The sequence below is a fragment of the Alnus glutinosa genome, chromosome 13 (genome assembly GCF_958979055.1).
Source record: "Alnus glutinosa chromosome 13, dhAlnGlut1.1, whole genome shotgun sequence".
Taxonomy (NCBI): Eukaryota; Viridiplantae; Streptophyta; class Magnoliopsida; order Fagales; family Betulaceae; genus Alnus; species Alnus glutinosa.
In genome coordinates this window covers 24331765-24356751 of record NC_084898.1, presented here as the reverse complement: position 1 = coordinate 24356751, position 24987 = coordinate 24331765, and the positions used below count along the sequence as shown (strand labels likewise).

The 24987-nt window shown below is 33.4% G+C and overlaps 2 protein-coding genes and 1 long non-coding RNA gene across 5 annotated transcripts; 1 reads left to right on the top strand and 2 right to left on the bottom strand.

Annotated features, from left to right (window-relative positions):
• The first annotated feature begins 2596 nt into the window (after window positions 1-2596).
• LOC133853775 (uncharacterized) lies at window positions 2597-8822 on the top strand. 2 transcript variants are annotated; one of them, XM_062289802.1, is made up of 8 exons: window positions 2597-2849; window positions 2929-3075; window positions 3831-4249; window positions 4834-5100; window positions 6233-6542; window positions 6643-6767; window positions 6858-6904; window positions 8549-8822. In XM_062289802.1, exons 1-7 carry the CDS (start codon window positions 2766-2768, stop codon window positions 6868-6870), a joined length of 1365 nt encoding a protein of 454 aa, XP_062145786.1. In that variant the 5' UTR covers window positions 2597-2765; the 3' UTR covers window positions 6871-6904; window positions 8549-8822. The 2 variants fall into 2 exon arrangements, with proteins under 2 accessions (XP_062145786.1, XP_062145785.1); XM_062289801.1 differs by having other exon boundaries at window positions 2598-2849; window positions 6858-6908.
• A 1986-nt stretch (window positions 8823-10808) lies between these two features.
• On the bottom strand, window positions 10809-13004 carry LOC133854936 (uncharacterized). Of its 2 annotated transcripts, XM_062291218.1 has the most exons (4): window positions 12506-13004; window positions 12318-12401; window positions 12127-12210; window positions 10809-11387 (listed from the first exon to the last, which is right to left on the bottom strand). In XM_062291218.1, the coding sequence occupies exons 1-4, from the start codon at window positions 12954-12956 to the stop codon at window positions 11383-11385; spliced, it is 624 nt and encodes a 207-aa protein (XP_062147202.1). In that variant the 5' UTR covers window positions 12957-13004; the 3' UTR covers window positions 10809-11382. The 2 variants fall into 2 exon arrangements, with proteins under 2 accessions (XP_062147202.1, XP_062147203.1); XM_062291219.1 differs by lacking the exon at window positions 12318-12401.
• A 9681-nt stretch (window positions 13005-22685) lies between these two features.
• Window positions 22686-24264, bottom strand: LOC133854976 (uncharacterized). Its single transcript, XR_009896898.1, has 2 exons — window positions 23795-24264; window positions 22686-23053 (listed from the first exon to the last, which is right to left on the bottom strand). It is a non-coding gene; the product is annotated as an uncharacterized LOC133854976 (long non-coding RNA).
• Window positions 24265-24987: the final 723 nt, after the last annotated feature.

Sequence of the window (24987 nt, the reverse complement as noted above, 5' to 3'; positions counted from 1 at the left end):
TCATAGCATAAAACGCCCAAAGGCAAAAACAACGCCCAAAGGCAAGAACACAGTCCCAAATCTGCAACAACAGAAGCCCAAAGGCTGGAGATAGTGAGTAGAGATGAAGAATCTCTAAACACTAAGCCAGGAACAAACCTAGCTTGAAGTAGCAAACTAAAGCAACAGGCTAAAATTACAAGAGCAAACAATTAACCCTTTCTAAACAATGAAGAACAACCCATCTCAAGTGAAAAGGTCTGGTCTAGCAAACATGCCACCTAAATGCCCAAGTAAAAATTAGCCCACTACAATAGCAAACCGTGAAAGAAAGCTGGAATATACAGATAACACAGAAACAAATTCGCCAAGCCAGAAGGAGGAACCACCCGGATCAGCGTGTGAAAGACCACCCACCGCACTCGGGCCTCCCCTGCCGCAACCAACCAGCCGACCATCCCGAAAAAACACCACCCAGTCGGCCGAAAAAGAGGGACGTTGCCCACACGCGCAAGCGCGTGCAAGCCACGTTCCGAGCGTGGAGGACCGACACCGCTGGAAGATGAGTCGACGAGAACAGAGGCTGACAGTGAACAACACAGGAGGGGTCGTGTCGCAAGGACTCCCGCGTAGCCATGTAGATCTAAACTCAAGAGAAGGCTGGAGAACTCGAATGAAGTCACTCCCACGGACAACTTGCAACGAAATGAATCTGTCAAAACAAAGAAAAGATAAGAACCAAAGAACAAATAAACAACGCTCCATAGCCCTAACAGCTAGGAGAACCACAACCACCACCGGAAACAAGCCGGGGGGAACAAAAATCCCACTGGAACAAGTCAGGGGACACAAAAAAATCACTCTAGCTCCCAAAGAAGCTAGAGGGAGACGCACCACCAGGAGGAGGGAGGCGTGAGGCGTGAGGCCTCCCTCCCCCGGAGAAATCTACTCTCAGAAACGCTCTCTCTCTGAACTAAGAAAAACGAGACTTTCTCTCTCTAGAAAAGGATAATTGATGCGCCCGATTGAACTTTTTATTATTACTTTACTTATGGCTAAATAAAGAACAACGTACGAGATAAGACATACAGGATTGATTAGAATAGAAGAATTATTAAAGACATTAATTACGTGGAAATATGTTATCCGGTTTTGCTTGTCCTTCATTCTTTTTAGCTTTAACTTACATCTATCCTCTATGGGCTCGTGAAGGATATGATGAGATTCCTTCTATCTCCAATAGAATGGAAGGCTTTCTATTTTTCCTAAACATCATTAGGGAGGTGGAAATGGGAGAAACGTCACAGTCGAAATTGAATTTAAGTGCACACTCTGTTCTCGTTCTTTGGCCGATGTGGGACTAAGTCTCATGATTTCTTTTTCTGTATAACACATGGAAAGTGGGAAATGAGATATAATATCAGAAGCAGAACCTACCAACATACCTTATCTAGACAAATGCTGATTGAAAGAGGACCTATAGGTACTTCAGTGCACACTCTACTTCTGCTCTTTGGCGGATGCGGGACTAAAGTTCCATGATTTCTTTTTCTACATAATACTAGGAAAGCGTAAAAGAGAAAAATAAGAATTGAATAGGAAAGAGAGGCTTTGAAATGAAATGCACTAAGGTACTCTGTGCAGACAATTGCTGACTAGAAGAAGACTTAGTGGTAAGAGCACACTTTGGTCCCGCTCCTTGGCCGTTGTGGGACTAAGTCTTATGATTTTTCTTAGGGGTGGGCAAATTATCCGCCTAACCGCCTACCGACCGCTTACTGAACTGAACCGAACCGCCATCGATCGCCTACCGACTAATTTCGGTTCGGTAGTCGGTATAAAATTTTATTCCGAAAGCTGAATCGGCAGAAACGACGTCGTTTTAGTAAGAACGAAACGTTTGATCGACCCTTTTTTTTTTTTTTTTTTTTTTTTTCTTTCTTTTAAAAAATCAAAACGACGTCGTTTCATTACCTATTTTAACCGAATGTTAACCGATTTAACCGACTTAACCGACCGCCTATTAACTGCTTTACCGACTTAACCGACCGCCTATTAACCATTTTATCGACTAAACCGACCGCCTATTAACCGCTTAACCGACTGCCTATTAACCGCTTAACCGAAATAAATTTACCGACTGTATTCCGACAAAAGTCGGTTAACCAACTTAACCGCCTACCGAACCAACGCTCACCCCTAATTTTTCTTTCCACACAACACTAGAGTACCGCATTCAGGCAATTACAAACCATAAGAGATCTCGGAGATGAGAATGGAATGGAAGACATTTAGGGAAGAGGTTTAATATATCATATATATATATATATATATAGCTTCTTTTGAGTGCTCCAACTTTTCTTTTTTGTTTTATCAAAATCGTAGGTGGTGGGATCAAATACTTTAATCGATGAGGATTGTTAGAATATATATATTTTAAATCGACTTTATACAAGAAAACAAACCGACAGTAAAAAGTATAAATTAATAATATAAATATTAGAATATATTGTTATATTCTACCAAGGATGTTGTACTTTAGGTGTAGTTAATTGCTTCATGTTCAAGTTATGTTCTCATGGTAGTGGTTGACTGTGGACCCCGTTGGCGGGTCAAAGGACTTCATTGAATAGCTCTACCCGGTCAAGTACCGCTTTCATAAACAAGGGGTTCAGAGAGCTAGAGAGAAGAGAAATTCTTTTCCTGACTTTTGGGTTTTAACTGCAGAAATTTTCTTGGAGCTGAGAGGATTTTCTCGAGCCTGAAAAAAAGAAAAGGCTGAGAATATGGCAGCAATTGGGGAGGCATTGAATGCTGTGGCTGCTCTTACAGTGATCTTCGCTTTCGTTTATGTCTACATTGATAGTGATGTACAGTCTCTCTATATTCCTCTCTAGCTCTTTGAGTTAATAATGAACATTATGGTTATGGGTTGATCATCAACTGCAGGTCATAATTGAGGTTCTCTCTGAGATACTCGAGTTTTGTACGGTTGCCATTTTAATTGTGCTTCTGGTGGTTCTTGTTCTCCGGTCACAGAAGCATACTCTTCTTCATTTGGGGCGTGAGTTATATCATGGATTTCTGAGTATGCAGGTAATATTTGAGCAATTTGATATGAAATATTTGAGTAATCAATTGAGAAATATTATTATTATTAAATATAAATCCAGAACAAGACATCCCTGATCTAAAAGAGGAGGCTAAATATTGTTCGACTGCTATTACGATCGGGTGCTATTGCCAGTACGTCCATATATATCATCCACACATTTGATCGGTTTCAGATCATGAGAGTGACTGAGCAGTTCTGCCACTCCTGCGAGCTTCTGCCATTCGATCGTCCCATCAACCGGACAGTTCTAGAACTCCCAATTATTCTCATGCCTTTGAAACCTCGAATCCTTATAAAAACCTCTCGTTCGAACCCCCATCAACCAAGGCTTCGACTGAGCTGTTTTGTCCCTCAATTTGAACAAAGTGTTTGAATTCCAATAAAAGCACCAACTTAGACTAGCCGACCCAAACTCACAACCAACTAGTTTTGACACTGAATTTGTCAATTTGATAGATGACACTAATTACTTTGATTTCACCTTCAATTATGTACGTTATCTAATTTTGAATTCGACTTTCATCTCTTGATTACATGTTTACACTTACTGCCACTGTTTCTGTTCTTATTGATGTTTTTCAAAGACCATATATGGCTATAAGCAGTCAACTCAAAATAGTTCCTAGAATCAACAATGATTAGCAAAGGCATTTATCTCAAGTTAATGATATATATTAAGCACCTCACTAATCCATCTGTGCATATATTATAAACATATACTATTTTGATCTTGTAGTTTCAGATCAATTCTGGCATGAGGGAATTGTTGAGCCATAGGCCACGCCATTCTGGTTGTCATTGTCATTGCCATACCATAAGGGAAGCAAGTAGTGGTTTGATGATCCAAAACCTGAAACATGATGTGGTGAAACGAATCTCTGATGGGGTTTATCTAGTAAATGTCGAGAACATAGGCGATGTCATATATAAAGTTACACCACAGCTTGATTCAGCAAGTAGAGAATCACACAATTTGGCAATTGAATGCTCTAATGAGTTCGTGTTGAAGAATCTTTACCATTTCAATCCCAACCATACCCAAGTTTGCTACGCAATGGAGTACTATGATCAAAATTTCCATCAGTGGTTGCAAGAGAATGCTCTCTTTGATAGTCAAGGCAAAAATCTAAATCCAGAGTTTCTTCAAATTCTCAGGTAATTAATACTTGAATATAAAAATTTTACTTATAACTCTTGATCTTTTATCACTTTGACAATCATGACCTCAATCTTTAAAAAATGTCAATTTAAATTATTTATATTTCAAATTTTTTCAATTTCAACTATTCCGTTCTAATTTTTCATTAAATCCTAACAGAAAAAGTGAAATTTTCAAAATACCACTCCCTTCTTAAAAAAAAAAAAAAAAAGAGGAAAAATGAGACCCAATTTGTGACCCCCGGTGGGTCAGACTTAATTTTTTTTTTTTAAAATAAATTTTAATTATTAAATCAAGGTATTTTTATAATTTTATAAACATCTTAAGGGTATAATGGACATTTTACTCACCAACCATTTGATTTAACGTTGAATTTGGACGAAAATATTGAAATTGAAAAAAATTGAAAGATGGGTACCTTAAATTGACACTTTTTAAAATTTGAGGATATGATTGCAAAAGTAATGGAAGATTAGAAATTGTAAGCAAAGTTTTTCCAACTTCATGAATTGATCTTTGTCTTCTCTTCAAAACCAGATTTTAGATTTTGTAACCTTTTTCATCTTTTACTATGTGTTAGGGATGTTTTGAGAGGCATTGATTATCTCCATCATGTAAAAAGAAGATGGCATGGCAATTTAAGTGTGTTAAATATTGTGATTGTGAATGGTCGAGCCAAGATTACGGGAATGGTAAATGCTGTCCCAAGGACTAATCTAGATGGTTATTGGGATGATTTGGCCAACCTTGTTTCCATTGTTGAGCGTTGCTTTGGAACCATACAACAAAACATTCCAACAGAGCTCAAGTTGTTTCTTAGCTACATTTCAACACCAAAACCTGGCCGGTACGTATTTAAATTATAGCAAAAACTTCACTTAACACCCTTGATATTTCATTACTTTTACAATCATATTCATAAATTTTAAAAAATGTCAATTTAGTGTCAATTTAGTGTATCCATGTTTCAATTCTTTTCAGTTGCACTACTCCGTTAGAGTTTTTCGTTTAATCCTAACAAGTGAGTGTCAAAATTCATAAATATCCATATTTTTTAGGAAAAAAATTTGCAAGGCGGATTTAAGCGTTGGTCAAGATTTAACAAAATTTGAAAAAATACCTATGTTTGAACTTTTGAATATATATATATATGGGAAAAGTAGACATAACCACTTCAAACTACTACTTCATTGTCAATGTTTCCTCAAACGACTAATTGTGTCAATCTCTATTCCTAAACTACCGAAAAATGTCAATGTCACCCATAATGACAAAATTACCCTTCATAAATTATTAAAATTAAAAAAAACTAAAAAAATTATTCAAAAAAAATCTAAAATAACAAACAATATACCAAAAAAAAGAGAGGGCTTTTTATTGTTTTTATTTTTATTTTTTATTTTTAATTTTCAGTTGTTTTTATTTTTAATTTTTTTAAATTGTTGTTTTTTTTCCTTAATTTTTTTAATTTGTTTTTAAAAATTTATTTTTTGTATTTTGTATTTTATTTTTTATTTTTAGTTGTTTTTCGAATTTATAAGGACATTTTTGTCTTATTAAAAAATATTTTTGGTCATTTTTGTCTTTTTGTTGGTTTTATGGGGGACATTGATACAATTAGTAATTTGGGGAGACATTGAGAATTGAGTGGTAATTTGAGAGAGATTTGTGTACTCTTCCCTATTTATTATATATATAAAACAAATGTATTTTGAGAATTTTGACAGAAAAATTCTAACAGACGAGTGAAAATCTGAATTATATGTATGTATATTGCAAAATGAGTAAGCTGGCCGGCTTACATCCTGTGTCCTGCATGCATCCATCCTTAATACACAAGATACAAGCTGGGAGTGTTACTTAATTACGTGATTGACGACACGTGGTACTCCCGGCTTGCATCCTCTATGCATAAGCACATGACACAAACCAAAGCCTTGCAAACTAGCTCGTTCTAACTCATGGATATCCTGGTCCAGGTTACTGAACATCGAGAATCACCCAATTTTTCTATCCCATCTGCAAAGATTGTGCTACAGGGTGATTGCTCATACGTTCTTGTATTTTGGTAATCATACGAGAAAGTCCTTTGCCTTGGCACTAAATAAAAGTGAGCATCTCCATGAATATAAATGGAAGCACAGGGTTGTGACATTTCGTAAGGTACTCAATCGCCATAAGAGCTTGCCAAGAAAACAAAGAAACTCTCAGTATAATCAGTCTGCCATATCTTTTATGAGGTTTGGCAGAAATGTCGTGGCGCACCTTAAGGACAATTTTAATCGAAATGTAAGTTCGTTAATTAATATTGCTTGCTAATTGCACCAACATCTTTATTTTTTGGTTTTATTTATTTATTTATTTTTGTTTTCTGGTGATATATATATAGGTGGGGAGTGAGAAATTGAGTGCGAAAGATGTTGAGGAAGAGCTTAGTGGATACTGGCCTGAGTTCATGCCCATCTTACATCAAGTTCTTGTTGAACATGGCCATCTTATGGTTGTACATGATGCGTATGTGAATGAATTATATTCAAACTCGGTTTATTTATTTCTTCTGGCTTGTCAACTATGTGGATAATTTGCATTCATGACCTTTTGCAGGGTTCTCAAGTGAAACTATTGGGAATTTTCTCACAAATGGATATGAGGCAGGTTTGTTGTTAAATATGTTAATGTTAATAAATTATTGGGAACTTCACTTATAACCCCTAATCGATCTTTTATTACTTTTGCAATTATGACTTCAAACTTTAAAAAATGTCGATCTAGGGTATCCATATTTTAATTTTTTTCAATTTCAACCGTTTGTTAAAATTTTTCATTAAATTTTGTCAAAATTTTCAAAATACCCTTTTTTTTTTTTTTTTTTTAAGAAAAAAAAAATTGCAAGAATTGAAGTTTTGGTAAGAACTTAACGGAATTTGCAAAAATACATATGCTTGAATCTTTGAAAAATTTTATAATTTTTTTTTTTAAAAAAAATACAGGAATATTTTGAAAATTTTAACAGGATTTAATGAAAATTTTAACAGATGGTTGAAATTGAAAAAAATTGAAAGATACTCTAAAATGACACTTTTTTAAGTATGAGGTCATGATTGTAAAAATAATGAAAATTTAAGAGTTATAAGTGAAGTTTTCCATAAATTATTTTATTATATGATCATCTATTGCAAACACAATATTCTTGGAACTGTTATTGTTTGCACTTGACTAAATGTTAATAAATTGTTCACCTATGCAAAAGTACGGATGTGTTTTCTTATCGGCTAGGAAGAAAAGCTAACAAGTGATCATTGGATGATTTTTTTTATAATATAGTTTATTTATTGACAATATATGTAGCATACACACTAACAAATTATTAGAAGACCTTCATGAAGATTACTACATATAATTTGTTATTTTCTTAAGAAACCCATGCATAAGAATGAACTTCATGCCATTGCCAAGAAGCCTCATACAGATTTTTTTATAACTTAGAAAAAGTGCTAACTACATCTGTAAAATATTTCAAAATGACTAGTCAAACTGTAATTGAAGCTCTCTAAAATCATTTATAAAGACCAGTGTTACTTACCTATCACCCATACGCACTTTTATAATCTACCAACACAATATTTAGTACAATCCATCTAGGACTAACTTTCTAAGTGCTCACATCTTTACTATAAATAGCATATACCCATATTGTTTTGATAATTGCTGCAATATTATAAAAATACCATGGATATTGCATGCAACAATATTATAATTTAAGAGAAACTTCACTTAACCCCCTTGAACATTGATTACATTTGCAATTATCAACCTAAACTTTAAAAACTTTCAATTTAGTGTATCAATTTTTTAATTTTTTTTTTCAATTTCACTCATCCATTAGGATTTTCCATTAAATTATAACGGATGGGTATTAAAATTTTCAAAATACTCATTCCTTTTTTTCAGGATTTTTTTTTTTTTGCAAGGATTTAGGCATTGGTCAGGATTTAACGAAATTTACAAAAATACCTACATTTGAATCTTTGAATATATATATATAAACGAGTATTTTAGAAATTTTGATAGGATTTAACGAAAAATCCTAATGAGGTGAAATTGAAAAAAATTGAAAGATGAATACATTAAATCGAGAGTTTTTACAGTTTAGGGGAATAATTACAAAAGTGACTATAATTCAGAGGGGTTAAGTGGAGTTTTTCCCTATAAATTATGTTTTAGTGAAGGATGAATAAAAATGTGTTTATATATACTAGTTCTTGCTCATATTCCTGATAGTAGTAAATCTGCAGGTGATCGATCGATGTGTTGCTTTTCAAGCTATTGTATATATATATATGGAAGAGGTGATTACTTGGATGTATATACATACAGAAAACTACTTTTGAACGTTGTGTATATATGTGCTTTTACGTGGGTTTTGCTTGCTTTTGTTTTGTACATAGAGTGCGTCTCTAAACGACCCCTAGGTTGCTTCCGTGCTGTCGTTTTGGTAACATCCAATTTCCTTTGATTTGTCCGTTGGAACCAAATTAACTAGCGTGCACGTACGTGCTTTTCTACTGAGTCTTGTTTGTTTTGAGTATAATTAGTTAAATCAATAAATTAATCATGCTTTTCGTGTAGTTCATAGAAATTAACATTGGTGCTATATATATAAATAAGTCTCTTTTTAAAATCATGTTTTTGAAAAGAAAAAAAAACATGTCTTTGCTATATGTCGTTTGCCCACATCCTTTGATTTCTTTGCTTGAGATGCCCATACAAACATGCTTGGACAGGGATTGTGAAAATGACAATAATTGTGTTTATACGATAAATAACTCAACAGATTAAAATAGGTCTAAAAGGACAATTACCTGAAATATAGATAGTGGTTAAAAGCCGTACTAATCATGCGGATAACAGTGAGTAATCACATGCATGATGCGGATGTGTCGTTTGCTATATATCGTTTGCCCACATCCTTTGTTTTCTTTGCTTGAGATGCCTATACAAACATGCTTGGGCAGGGATTGTGAAAGTTGACAATAATTGTGTTTATAAGATAATAACTCAAAAGATTAAAATAGGTCTAAAAGGACAATTACCTGAAATATAGATAGTGGTTAATAATCGCAATAATCGTGTAGATAGCAATGAGTAATCACATGCATGATGCGGATGACGATGTGATTACTTAAAAGTGATATTTGCATAATGCAAACGTTGATAGTGTCAATAACCCTATCCGCACCTGCATGTACAAACCCTAGTTGTTAGGGATACAAATTTTATCATCAGTATCTTATAAACTGAAGTGACAATTTACATGAAACTTTTCGTATCAAATATTAAAATGTAGATTATTATGTGATGTAGTATCTGAGTTTTTTTTTTTTTTTTTTTTTAACAAAATTATGGTATTTATTGATAAATCAATCAATCAATTAATCAAGAGCCATTGCTATCGGTTATATTATCATAGATACAATTTGAAATTTTTGCAATCTAAATCTTATTAATAACACAAGAAAAAGCCTCTCTCGTACAATCATATGAGCATTTGATTTGACTTATTTCACCCTCTTGTAGCTAGCTAGCTTAGGAGTTCAATAAATCTTGTTCACCTACCTAGATTACGCACTAATTCATTGTTTCTTTAAACAGAATTCTTTTGTACAGCTCCATTTTAGTAGCTCTTTTATATGGGAATTTTATGCAAATTGACAAACCATCAAAATCTTAATTTTGGAGAATGGAAATTTATTGTGCCAGTATCCCTATTGATACCTTTTTATTTATCAAACCAATAATTAGGCAGTGGCCTCTAAATATTTTCGGCTATGAAAATTGTAGTAATTAAGAAGGCCTCCAGGCTCCAGCTAACTAAGTACATAAATTAGTAAGCACTAATCACATAGATTAGATCCTAGCATCTTCCAGGAAATCATATAAATTTTGCTTTTATGCCTAGATTGCTATGTCAATTTGTTATTTAATTTCATGTTGAGTTGCTCAAACGCCCAAAAATTCCACGAAGCTAGATAATGACTGTACCTTAAAATCTAGCAAAACATTGTTAGAATTTATGGATGGTTATTAATATTATAATAAAAATAAGAGTTTGAGGTCAAATGTATAAACTAACTGAAGTTGATCATTTTCCTTAAATTCCATATACTTTAATTATGAGGGATCACTAAAAAAAAAGAAAAAAAGAAAAAAGAAAAAACACATTTTAGTGATGTTTTTGTTAGTGTTTCTTATGAGGGGCGGAGCCAGCATTTGAAATTTGGGGGGCCAAATAGAAAAAAAATAATTTAAGGGGGGCAAAACTAAAAAAAAAATTTAAGAGTAAAATGTTAATTATTTTTTAGGAAAACCTTGGGGCTTGCCCTTGGTAGCTCCGCCCCTGCTTATGCTTAACAATGCTAATTAGTGTTAAGACGACCCTAAAAATTTAGCGTCGTGTACCGTTCAAACGATACAAAAAAAAAGTTAAAGGCGTTACTGTCCAAACAACACAACAAAATTAGAGATCGATGAACTTATTAATTAGGCATCTAAACATCTTCAACATAATGATGTAACCATCCCTTGTCATTAAGTTATATATACATATATACAACTACCTGGACGTACATTACAACGGAGTGATAACATAAATATCGAATGGAAAGCAAGATAGAATAACGTTATACCTCTATTTATAATTTTTTTATTTGCTATAGTGCTTGGTCGAACCAAGGTATGATCTTAGTCGACCAAGCCTCTTTTGTTCTGGCCCATTCATTTGGTGCCACGTGTCTTGCATGGCCTATTTGCCACATGGCTTGGTCAACCGAAATAATCATGACTAGCATTTAATGCGAGTCTAATCGAGTCAAGTCCGATTCAAATGGACTATAGTCCCAATCCACCCTCATATAGTCTAATAACATAAACAACTCAAACATTACACAATCTTGGGGTCATTCATTCCCACAACCATTATTCAAACTCAAAATCAAGTAAAATAATTTCTACATCTTTATTTTTCTAACTCAATGGAGACATAAATAAAACGAGCAAGAAAACCAAGAATTGTTATTCATACAATCCAATTGTTCAATATCTTGCTCACCAAGTTACAATGCCATCTTAGTTACCCTGAAACCACCAATACAAATTCAAGAAGTGAGACAAGCTTGGTGTATATAAATTAAATAATATGAGAAATGAGCAACAAGTCGTCATGTGGTGGAGAATAAAAGTAAAAAGGAAAAATTATGCTTAACCCTCCGAAACTGACATCTCTTTTGGAAAGACATTTAAAATTCAATTTCCGACATTTGATCCATTCAAAACTACAATATTTTTCTATTTGTACACTGCTTTAGATTGTAAGCATTAAAATGGATAGAAACCTTAGCACAAGATGGGCATGTGCAAAATTTTAAGCTGAAAATGCTCAAATTTTCCTATTGTCAAAAAAATAAAAAAGAAGAAGAAAGGTAAAGGTGCATGATAGAAAAATAATTTTGGTATTAAGTGAAAAAATTTCCAGTGAGAATCACATGTACAACTTTTCATCCATTTTAATACAAAAATCTAACTTAGTATGTAAATTCAATGAAACAGTAGTTTCGATGAGCTAAGTAGCATAAAGTAGCATAAATGATCATCAAGTCTTTTTTATTAAAAAAAAAAAAAGTGTCACTTTAAGGAAATTAAATATAATTTTCTTAAGAAAAAAAAACGATAATGAACCTTCTATTGTTATCCTAGAAATGTATAAAAATTTTAAAGTGTCCGTTTACAATATATGAGAGCATATATTGTGGAACAATATCTTGTTTATAAGTGTGAGTAATCATATCCAGGAAGAGAAGTAGATCGAGTTGGGAACCTCTTTTCGAACTCGGAGCATTTATTGTAGATACAGTTATTTCATGCCTCTTCATTTTCTCTTTATAGCAGTCTACTATACACTCTGCATTACGGAAGCCAATATGTCTCCATGTCAAATAACAACAACGAAAGCATAAGTGTGTGTTTTCATATCCAGGAAGAGAAAGCTAGAGAAGTAGAGTTGGGAACCTCTTTTGAAACTCGGAGCATTTATTACAGATACAGTTATTTCATGCCTCTTCATTTTCTCTTTATAGCAGTCTACTATACACTCTGCATTACAGAAGCCAATATGTCTCCATGTCAAATAACAATAAGAAAGCATAAGTGTGTATATTCATATCCAGGAAGAGAAAGCTAGAGAAGTAGTTGGGAACCTCTTTTCAAACTCGGAGCATTTATTATAGATACAGTTATTTCATTCCTCTTCATTTTCTCTTTATAGCAGTTTACTATACACTCTGCACTACGAAAGCCAATATGTCTCCATGTTAAATGACAATAACGGAAGCACTCTATTATAACACCACCGAGGCTAATGGGATAATCTTTAGGATGCATAGGGTCCTCAAAAAGGCATTCAAGAAGATTTTTAGCAATAAAAAACGCTTGGTTTACTCCACACTTTTTAAGTGTGCTTTCAATGCAACGATCGAAATAACTTATATCCCCATTATCAAGTTCGAAGAGATGAAGGCTGGTTGGTAGTGCAGTGGGAGTGGGAGAGAGAGAGATAGGGTCATTAGCATGGACTTCGAGTATCATAAGAATAATGAACTCCATAATGATCACCAACATAAGTTTTATCATACTTTTGCTAGACATCATATTTCTCACGCTTTAAAAATCCTCTTAATTGGATATCAGTATAAAAGCTATTTATAGAGATTCAATAATTGAAATGTTATAAAAATTAAATAGCTTGAGGCTCTTGAAAAAGCAAACCTCTTATTCAAAAAGAGGTTTTTAAGAATTATAGCTTTTGGAAATATGGAAATATTCTAGTAAAATAATGTCTTTGGCTAGGTGCATAAGATTTTACAAGAATATTTTACACGATTAATATGTGACTCTTGGTTAAAGGTTCACTATATTAGACGACTAAGGTAAAAGAATATGTGAAGAGGTACTATCATCATCCATGCTCAAAGAAATTAAAAAATAAAAAATAAAAGAAAAGGTATGATCCAATATATATTGACAGCATATATATTATATCAAAGCCTCTAGTTAAATAGTATTTTGAAAGAAATTATTAGTTTAAAAGAAGTGGTAAGTATGCAACATTGGAGTGCATAGAGCCATTCTACTATTAATTTATGCAAATAAATTATAAATGGTGAATGTTACAAATTGAAGTAACTTGTCAAAGTGTTGCGTCTATAATAAAAGAGAACTAATTAAAGAATAAACAAATGAATCATTACAACTATGAAAAGATATCTGAAAAATAGATCAAATCTACATGCAAAACTAGAAAATAAGTAAAATGGGTAATTACCATTTTTCCTCATGAACTACTAGCATACGTTAACATGCTCACATGAATTGACACTTTCACCACCTGACCGCATTGAACGACCATTTACTTATCAAAATCCTCCTTCCGTTAGACAACCTCGTTAAAAGACTTGAAATGACACAAATATCCTAACTTTACAAACAAAATTTACATATAATACCTTTAACATTATTATTATTATTATTATTTTTTATAAAAAAAAAAAGAAGGAAAAAAGAAAAAAAAAGGGGTGGCTCAAAGTTGGCGCCAAGCACCTTTGGCGCATGGGGTTAGCCACACACTACCCACAGCCCCATCTGGATGGCTCGCGGGCCACCCTAGAGTAGGGGGTGGCCTTAGAACCACCGTTGGCCTATGAGGTGGCCGTGTGCCCAACCTAGCCTACTCTAAGGTGGTCGGTGAGCCATCGAAATGGGGTCGAGGGGCTGTGCGGCCACCCCATAGGCCGGGGGTGGCGTGCGAGCCACCCCATCTTTTTTTTTTTCTTTCTTTCTTCTTCTTCTTAATTTTTTTTTTAATTTTTAAAATTTTAATTTTTTAGGTTTTATATATTTGAATTTTTTTTTTATTAAGAGTGACACATGTCATTATATTATTGGTGTTAACATGGCATACTAACAAAATTCGTCAAGTGTTTTGACGAAATTTGATTATAGGGACTAAATTATTATTTTCGCTTAACTTGAGGACATTTGAATGATTTTTTATTTTTTAATATTGCAGTGAGCGATTTGTAATTTAGGCTAATCACATAGACTGATTTTGCATTTATTCATTTTTTTTTAGTTGACGTTATTTTTTTTAAAAAAATTTATTTTTTGGTTTTTATTTATTTTGTAATTAGTTTTTTTTTTTTTTTTTAAAGTTTTTAATATTGATATATTTTATTAAATTATTTTTTGAGAGTATTTTTTTCCTTAGACGAAATTTAACATCTAAAAAGAGAAAATTTCATCCAATTTAACAAGAATCCCTACCCGCGGAGGGTTTTCGTAAGGAAATAGTAGTTTGATGCTGTCGGGTGGTGAGAGTGTCAGTTCATGGGGAATGTTGACAGAGGTTATAGTTTATAAGAAAAAAAGGTAATTACCCAAGTAAAATTATAAAAAAATAATGTAAAGACTAAAGTTAGTAGTAATCAAAAAGTTAGTTATGCATAATTAAATTGAACAATTTTTCATAAATTTTCAAAGAATCTTAGTTACCTCTATATATTCATTTAAATTCCCAATGATTACACTATATAATTCATAATCTTTTATAAAATAAAAGTGGTAACATTTTTTTTTCATTTGTTTTTTACATTACATATACTAACTGTCGCTTCGTTATTTAAAAAAAAATTAACGATATTTTTTTTTAAAAGATTAACAACACAAAGTTTACCTCCATTATAATAAACTTACTCCATATTAACATATAAGATATGTTAGCCATGTGGATGAGGTTCATCCATGTTGCTAACTGCTAGCCACATGGGTCCCACATAGTTAATCTGGTTGTTGCTAAATGTCACTTAGCAACGCGTATTTTTATACATGTAGTTATTTAGCCACATGGCTTTTAGTCACGTGCCACTCACATGTGGCTAAATGCATTTTATTTTTGAAAAAAAAGTTAGGCACTTTTAGCCTTGTGGAACTAACCCACGTTGCTAACACTACATTTTTTTTTTTTTTTTTTTGGTTAAAAAAGAAGAACATAAATTAATTTCTATTTTTTTTTTCTAGCCCTTGCCGGAAACTTCTGTAAGGCCGGCGAAATCTTCACCTTCCTTTTCCCCCATGAAATCCAATCCAGAAAATCCCCCAAAAATCACCAAAAATCCTCCGTCGACCGCATTACCAAAAAATCACCAACAAAACAGCAAAAAATACCAATAAATCACCAACAATCACCAAAAATCACCACGTCTTCGTTCTTGTTTTACCGGTGAAGATGCATGTTTACCGGAGACGTAGCGATATGAAACTACAAAAAAAAAACAAACCCAAACTTTCAGGTCAAAGAACTCAAAGAAATAAAAGGAAAAAAAAAACCCCAAAAAATGCTGGAAAAACACCCCCTTGGCTTCATCGGCGTCGAGCGGTGACCCTTCGAACTTCAGCGCCGTCGTCGACCACGACTCTCTCTCAGAATCGCTCCAGTTCTCTCTCTCCAGCTCTCTCAGTCTCCCTCTTCCATCTCCCTGTCTGTGTGAAGAAAAGGGGGAAAAAAAAAAAAAGGCGAAGAAGGAAAGGCGTCTGTGGAAAAAAGGGGAAGAAGGAAGAAAAAATAAGAGGAAAATGAAAAGAAAAAGGGGGCAGGGGAAATGAAAGAAAAAAGGGGGAAATGAAAAGTTAAAGGGGGCAGGGGAAATTAGAAAAAGTACGAACGAGAGAGATAATTAAAGAGAAAAATTAGAAAATGGATTGGAGGGAAGTAATTACCCACGTGGTTTATGTGCCACGTGGCCAATTGGCGACGTGGCCAATAAACCACATGACTAAAATTTTAAATCTAAAAAAAATTAAAATAATTTTAATAAATTAGCCACGCGATTATTTATGTGCCACATGGCCAATTAGCAACGTGACCAATAAACCACGTGGCTAAAATTTTTAAATCTTAAAATAAATTAAGATTATTAATTTTCAGCATACACTAAAAGAAAAAGCTTCCATAGCAAGAGAGAGTTTAGCGACACATAAAATATTAAAATTTTGTAGAAAAAAGTAGACGTTTGCAACAACAAAACTGACTTATCGACTGTACGTATTTGAAAGGATTTCAATTAATAGCGGTGAAAACGTTATCTTCTCTCCTTCTTGTCACGAAGACCCTAGCAGGAAAGCTAGCCTTGTGCCAATCGTGGGTTGCCGGAAGAACATTTGTTTTCTCTCATGTCTGTGAAAGAATGGCTTTCATGAGTGGAAATATATTCCTATTTTCCAAGCTATCTATGTGTGATTCAAATATCGAATGCAAAGGAGCCCTGGAATATCTATATACGTTTAGGCAATGAAATTTGAAGATTTAAATTAAGGAACTTGGTAGTGATCGAGCAGGCACTAGGCAGCTATAAAGGTAGATGTTTATACTAACTGTTTTGGTGTTTTTCATTGTACGTTTACATTTGGATAGATATTGGTGGTGGACTGGTGGTTGAATGATGTTGGGAATATTCCCATTAGTACCAGCCCATTTCAAGAAAGCATTGGGACCGGCCCATCTCAGGGAAGAACAAATAGAACCTGCGTGTTAGGTTCTTGGCCCGGAAGGCCGGACAAGACCATGGGCCTCGAATTAGAGGGCCCAGATCTGGATAGTAGACAGAAGGTCCAAACCAATATTGTGAGTGAAAGGCGGTCCGGGCCCTCTAGAAAGGGGCACGAACACTTAGGCGCTTAAAAGATGGGTGATGCGACTGCCTCTCATCAGAGGGAATATCGACGCCACAAAGAGTGAAAGGACAATAGCAGAGCAGGAGAGGTGCCGCCCTTAATTACTAGGTCACAGTTCCGTCAGTCTGATACAATAGAATTATAGAGACGCCAAAATACCGCCCCTATATGGTCTCAGTAACAGGTAGCCCTGTCACAGACGAGACACAGGGCATACACAAAGAAATGATGGCAGCTGATGCAGAGAGGCTCACACGGGTACAATATAATGATGACGAATAGAGAAGCGTTCCTCAAGGAGGAAGGAAATTATCCAAGCAAAAGAGTCTATAAATACGGCTCATAATCAAGTATGAAAGATGTAGAAAATAATACTCTCAGAAAAGACTCTTAGACTAACTTAAACATCGGACGAGGCTCCGCCGGACAATTCCCTGCGTGCTTTTGTTGTTTTGTAGGCAATTGGATTGTAGAGTGAGCCCAATCAGGAGCTGACGTGTCACCACCCCGAAAACTGTACCAACAAATGAGGTAATAATTAATGTGGTTGTTGGCCGAATATATGTGTTAAATTTTTGTTGATGATTTAGTTTTGATGTCATATTTTAGTAATGGCAGAATATGTAGTTGATTTATGTTGGTCTTCCTTAAAATTTTGGGGATAACCAACCCTAGACTTTGATTAATTTCTTTGTTACTGATTTTTGAATCCAATACATTTTCATTTGGGATTTGTTTGTAAATGAATCTGAAGGTTTTTTTTTTTTTTTTTTTTTTTTTTTTTTTGAGCAATACAAGCATTAAATTTAATTAAGGAAATATATATCTGTAACCTTAACCTTAACTTTACATCCCTATTGGAACAATGTCAGAGCCTCCAATGATGAAACTAAATATGATGTAAGTTTCTAATTCCATTATCCATGGCTTGAGTTTCTCTTAATAAGTCTTATTAATTAGATTATATATGCTTCATTCAAGATTATTATTTTTCAGCAGACACTAAAAGAAAAAGATTTCATAGTGAAAAGACGAGAGAAAGTTTAGCGACGCATAAAATATTAAAATTTTGTAGAAAAAAGTAGACGTTTGCAATAATTTATAACTGTCAGATCCCCTTGCATTATTAATGTCCTAATTTTATGTTAATGCATGGTTTTGTTTTCTTTCATGTCTGTGCTAAAAGAATTGCTTTCATGAATGGAAATATATTCCTATTTTCCAAGCTATCTAATATATGTGATTCAAATTTCGAATGCAAAGGAGCCCTGGAATATCTATGTTTAGGCAATGAAATTTGAAGATTTATAGGAACTTGGTAGTGATCAGGCAGCTATAAAGGTAGATGTTTATACTCACTGTTTTGGCGTTTTTCATTGTACGTTTACATTTTTTTTTTTGAAATAAAGATCAGATTTAATCATCAAACCAAGAGAGCAAATTGCTCTACGTAAAACAGAGTCCTAGACCATGAAGAAACAGTTTTCCGGATACTCTAGGAAACAATCTAACCGTACACCTATATTTCCTCCAAAACAATTTCCATATCGGAGGTTTACAATCAATGCGAAGAGACTTCTCCAGAAATTTCTCCCCGTTCGAAGAAAACGTTGTCGGTTGAAGCCCACAACTCGGGTGATCAAATAGTTACAAACATGAACACGTCCCCTTGATTCTCACCCGGACTTCTCGCCATCACTTTCAAACTAGCAAACTCAACGATGATTGGTGGTTTACATTTGGCTATATATTGGTGGTGGTTGAATGAGGTAATTGTGGCTGTTGGCTGAATATATGAGTTAAATTTTTTGTGATTATTTAGTTTTGATGTCACATTTTTAGTAATGGCAGAATATGTAGTTGATTTATGTTGGTCTTCCTTAAAATTTTGGGGATGACCAACCCTAGACTTTGATTAATTCCTTTGTTACTGATTTTTGAATCCAATACATCTTCATTTGGGATTTGTTTGTAAATGAATCTGAAGGTATTTTTTTTTCCCTTTTTCTTTTTGAGCATTACATGCATTAAATTTAATTAAGTAACTATATATCTGTAACCTTAACCTTAAGTTACAAAAAATAACATTTGAACATCTTTTTACAATAACGCACACTCTAAAATGAAAAGATGGCTAATCTAGCTACAAGCCAACATATATTCCAATAAAATTTGAACAATACAAAAGTAGACTGTGACCAGAGAAACAAAGGGAAAAACACAAACAAACAGAAAAACTCAACTCCAGCTGGCGTCAGGGACTGTCTTCGCCGGAAATTGGTGTGTGTCTCCCAGAATTCGATGGACATGCGTAGATCTGGCATAAAAAATATAAATGAAGGTGAAAGTCTGGCCATGCACTTCGCTAACGACATAGATCAGATTAGCCTCTCCCCTATCGGTCGTCTTGAAACTTCTTGCTTGAACAAAATAAAAGGAAAGGAAAAGCAATAAACATAAACCACCATAGCCTTGAGAGGGCTAGGGGAGGATCAATCACCACCGGATCTACCGGAGGAAACAAAACTCCACAACCCTAATAGCTAAGAGAGACCTAACCTCCACTGGTTCACACCAGGAAGGGACAAAAAATACTCCATAACCCTAAAAAGGCTAGGAGGTAACTACCATTGGGAGGACGGAGGCGTGGAACCTCCTTCCCCCGGTGAAAATATTCAAAGAAGCTGACTCTCTCGCTTATAATACAAGTAGTTATTATTTGATGAAATATGACAGCATTGGTATGCATGTAGTATGATAATAGCTTAAAAGTGCATATTTTCTTTATTAAAATAAGCTTATCATACTATGTTTTATTCTAATTCTTGTATTTTATATTTACTTGTGGAACATTATTTAATTATTAAATTTGAGCTTAAATTGATATCAATGCAATGAATTATTATTATTTTGTAGGAATTACAAAGGAAATAAGATGAGCAAATTTTGAAAGAATATTTTGTTTAAGTTGAAGAGCAGTTTGGAGGCCTTAAGAAGGGAATAAAACAGTTAGTGCGGCGCAAGGAATTGAGAAGTGAAATTCGTGATTCTCTCCCAGATTTGTGCCACATTTTTCTCAAGTAAGATATATCATGAAATGGAAAGGAATAGGTGCTATAGAAGATATTTTGTTAGAAGATGTTTTAATTCTCCAGACGTGCATGCGTCCATTATTTCCAAATAATAATAAAAACCAAAAACAAAAGCAGCAGCACTAAGTCAATATTCTTTCCAAATACTTGTAGCAACGTGAGACGTGAAGACAGATTTTTTTGGAGCAAAATTGGAAAGGGCAGCACCAAGAGACATGCACATTATATATATCATGCTTTGCTTTTGGGAAAATGATAAAATCACAACCCCATTACAACTCCCTCACAACCCCCACTCACAATGGTGTGGGGCCCACACATGTGGGCCCCACACCATTGTGAGTGGGGGTTGTGAGGGAGTTGTGCAAAAGGGTTGTGAGCCAATCATGTCCCTTTTGTAAGGGGGGAGACATTGTTGAAGCAAGGAGCCAACATATTTTGAATCTTTTTATTTTTTTGTTCTTAATTTATTTTATGTTTAGTACTTTGATTATGAAATTTATTTTCATAAACATGAGTGGTTAAATCTCTAGCTAAGGTTAGGGGTGAAGCCTAATATTTTTATTATGTGTTTTTGAGATTATGTTATTTGTTCTTCATAGATTAATGATTAAATGTTGGAGATTTTTTTTTGTTTTTTATTTAAGAGTAATTTAATGAGACAAGTTTCTTTTGATTCATTATGATTTTTGTTTATATCAAATACTTACTTTGTTTGATTTGATATGATTCGAAAATATATTGAATGCAATTTATTGTGTCATGTTTTTGAAATCAAATTATCAATCAACCCATGTTTAATTTATTGTATATTTACCTTGCGTTTAATTGTTTTATTTTCCAATTAGGAGAGTTGATTCTCTACCTAGTTAAGTTAAAAATATATGTCTCAAGAATATGTAATAAATTATTAGGTGGATCCTTGAAGTCTTAGACCTCGTTTATTTCGCGGAATAGGCCCCTGGAATGAAATGACTATTCCATAGGAATAACTATTCTTTAGTTTGGTAGGAGTATATTCTATGGAATAGCTATTTCCATTGGAATAACTATTCCCTTACGAAGAGGAATGCCTATTCCTCTAAAAAATGAGAGCAATAGCTATTCCTTGGAGTAAAGATGAGATTTTTCAAAAAAAAAAATTCTTATTTTTTTTTTTTTTAATTTTCTTTCAATTTTTATTTATTTATTTATTTATTTTTTTACAAAAAGAAAAAAAGAGAGAGTAAATCTAAACCCCCAAAGTGGTTGGCCGACCAGCCATTGAGGTGGTCAGTCCACTGTGGAGGGCTGGGGGTGGTGCGACCGAGGGGCCTATTCCGCGAACCAAACGAGGCCTAGTGTTTTCTTTTATTAATTTCATTTAGTTAATTTAATTTTAGTTTATCATCTCTTCATTGCTCCACTTTTTAGTGAAAAAATCAATTTCAATTTACTTTTCTGCACAATACTAGGCATTTTACTTAGTATATACCATTCCCTATGGATCGATCTTGTACTTATCAAGAATTATTACTTGTAGAAACTTACACTTGGGTTTGCACCATTTTTGGTACAACATAGTCTGTAGACCATCACTTGGAGAACTACCTGCTATTATTATTTTTTATTATAAATAAAAATATTCATGTCGTTTACTGTGTGTAAACGACGTGAAATGCTTTGTTGTTTTTACATCGTTTACACAATAAAAAAATAACATCATTTATAACTGAAAGGACGTTAATCAGTTTATGTCCTTTTTCTTAGGGAAAATGATTTTTGGGGACGGTTAACCGTCTCCTAACACCCACTTTATCTTAAAAGAATTAATTTTAATAAAAAAGTTGTTTCTAATGTCACGTCAGAGACAACTTTTTTTATTAAAATCATTTTTTTTATTTAAAAGGGTATTAGTGCTCTTTCGTAGACTTGTATGAACTAGATAAAACAATTTGATGAGAAATGCTCTTTGTCACCTCTAATCTCTCATCCATTTCCAAAGGATTTTGGATTCTGCATAACATTCAAGGTAGACCTCTCATACAAATGACTAAAATCACATGCTTAGGCCAATGATTTTTATTGATCTTAGTAATTTAATTATTATTAAATATATACTTGCCGTAATTTCCTGCCAAATTTCGTCAACCAATATATATATGGTCGTTGTAGATCATCATAACATAAATATTAACCATTGTAGATCGTTCAAGAAGAAAATGTTTTTAGTAGGCTCAGGGCCATTTGGATGGTGGGTAATGCATCAATTGCCAACATTCATCCCATTGTCAATAAGATAACCCTCTTTAATTATCTGTCTTGAGAATTTCTCTAAATAAAAGGAAGGATCAAAGGGCTAAAAAGGCTTGTTAATTATTGTTTTAATGATAAGGAAAAATCTATACCTAATCCATGGTTTAATTTTCACAAGATTTCAATTTAATGCCAAAGTTTTCAATTTCTAAAATTATTTCCTTTTGTAACTATGGTTTTTTAAATTGATCATTCCGTATGTAGCGCCCTTTTAAGGGAGGTCGAGTGATCGCAAAATCATCTTTTAAAAGCCTCAAGCTAGGCATTATAAACCTCAAGAACTATAACGTCATTTCATTAAATATATAAATGTTACAAGGTCTTACTCTTCAATTGATACATGCCATAACATTTTTCCTCACAACATAGAAGCCACAAGGTTTTGGACCTCGGCATTTAGTAACACATGAACAGTACTACAAAGGAAAGTCCAACCTCTTGGAAAATATATATATCATATACCGAAACCTAAAGGACATGACAAGGTAAACCAGCCAAGCATAAGTCCATCGAGCCCCTTATTACACTCCAAATCACCAAAGCATAAGCAAGAAAACTACGAGTTAATATATATATCCATACTATCCAAACATTCAAGATCTCGCTCACCAATTACAATGTCATCTTAGTCACCTAGAAACCATCAAAACAAATTCAAAAAAAATGAGACAGGCTTGATGTATATTAATTAGATAAAGGGAAATGAGCAACAAGTCAAAATGCGGTGGAGAATAAAATGAAAAAGAAAAAATTACACTTGATCCCCCTAAATTGACAATCTTTCTCAAAAACACCTTCAAAATTCAATTTCCAACATTTGACACCTTCAAAACTACAATTTTTAATTTTTTTTATTTAATTTTTTTATTTTTTTCTATTTACACCCAACTTTATATAGATTGCAAGGACTAAAATGGAATGAAATTTCTGCACAATAATTTTAAGTTGAAATGCTCAAAGTTTCCATTTGTCAAAAAAAAAAAAGGAGGGTAAAAGTGATAGAAGAGTAATTTTGGTATTTTAAGTAAAACATTTTCCTATGCAATCATATGTGCAACTCTTCATTTCAATGAAATAGTAGTTTGAATGAGCTAAGTAGCATATATAAATGATAATTTGGTCTGTTTGCTAAAGAAAAAAAAGGTGTCAGTTTAAGGAGATTAAATATAATTTTCTCAAGAAACAAAAAATTGATAATGAATCTTCTATTGTTATCTTAGAAATGTAAAAGAAAAATTGTTAAAAGAGTTCTTTAATTTGCAATACATGAGAAACACTTATATATATATATATTGTGGAATAACATCTTCTCCACAATTGTACATGTATTTCCATGCATATCCATAATAAGAGAAGTAGTTGGGAACCACTTACCAAACTCGAAGCTTATCAATTCTTGATATTATGCTGCTTCATTTTCTCTTTGTAGCAGTATACTAGACAATGTGCATGATGCTCGCCAATAAGTTTCAATTTCATATGACAATGCCTAAAGCAACCTAACGTCACATCACCAAGGCTAATGGGAAAATCTTTAGGATGTGTTGGACTCTGAAAAAGGCATTCAAAAAGAAGGTTTGCTGCAAACAAAGGTTCTGTTAATTTACACTTCTTGAGTGTGCTTCCAATGCAATGATCAATATAACTCTTGTCCGCATTATCAAGTTGGAAGAGATGAAGGCTAGTTGGTAGTGTTGTGGGAGCAGAAGAGGGAGTGGTAGGATCATTAGCATGCACTTTGAATATCACGAGGATAATCAACTCCATCATTACTAACATAAGTTTTGTCATACTTTTCCTAAACATCTTATTTCTCTCACTTTAGAAATTCTCTTAATTGAACGTCAATATATATAGAGGCTATTTATTGAGATTAAATTGCTTTAGACCCTTGAAAAAACCAACTTTTAACTCAAAAAGAGTTTTTTAAAAGTTGTAGCTTTTGGAAATACAAAAGTATTCTAATAAAATAGCTATTGGTTCAAGTAATGTTTTTGGCTATGAGCATAAGGATTTACAATATATATTTTTTTTCTTTCACAATTAATGTAAATTCTTGGTAAAAGTCAACTATATTAGAAAACTTAACTAAAGGAACATATGAAGAACTTACCTAAAAGAACATATGAAGAGGTATCGTCATCTAAGCTCAAAGAAATAAAAAAATAAAAAAGAAGGGGCATCATTCAATATTCACAACATATTTGGTCAAAGCGTCTAGTTAAGTAGTATTTTGAAATATTATTGGCTTAAAAGAAGTAGTAAATATGCAATACTGAAGTGCATAGAGTCATCATACTATTTATTTATGCAAAGCAATTATAATTAAATAGTGAAAGTCACAAATTCAAGAGACTTCTCAAAATGTCGCATTTATAATAAAGAGTACGTACTAGTTAAAAAACAAACAAATGAATTATTACAATTATGAAGAGATATTTGAAGGAGGGAATCTTATACAAGCATACTAGAAAATAAGTAAAAGACAAAAAGAAAATATATAAAAACAAAAGTTAGCATTAATCAAAAGTTTAGTTATGTAGGATAAAATTAACAATTTTCACATA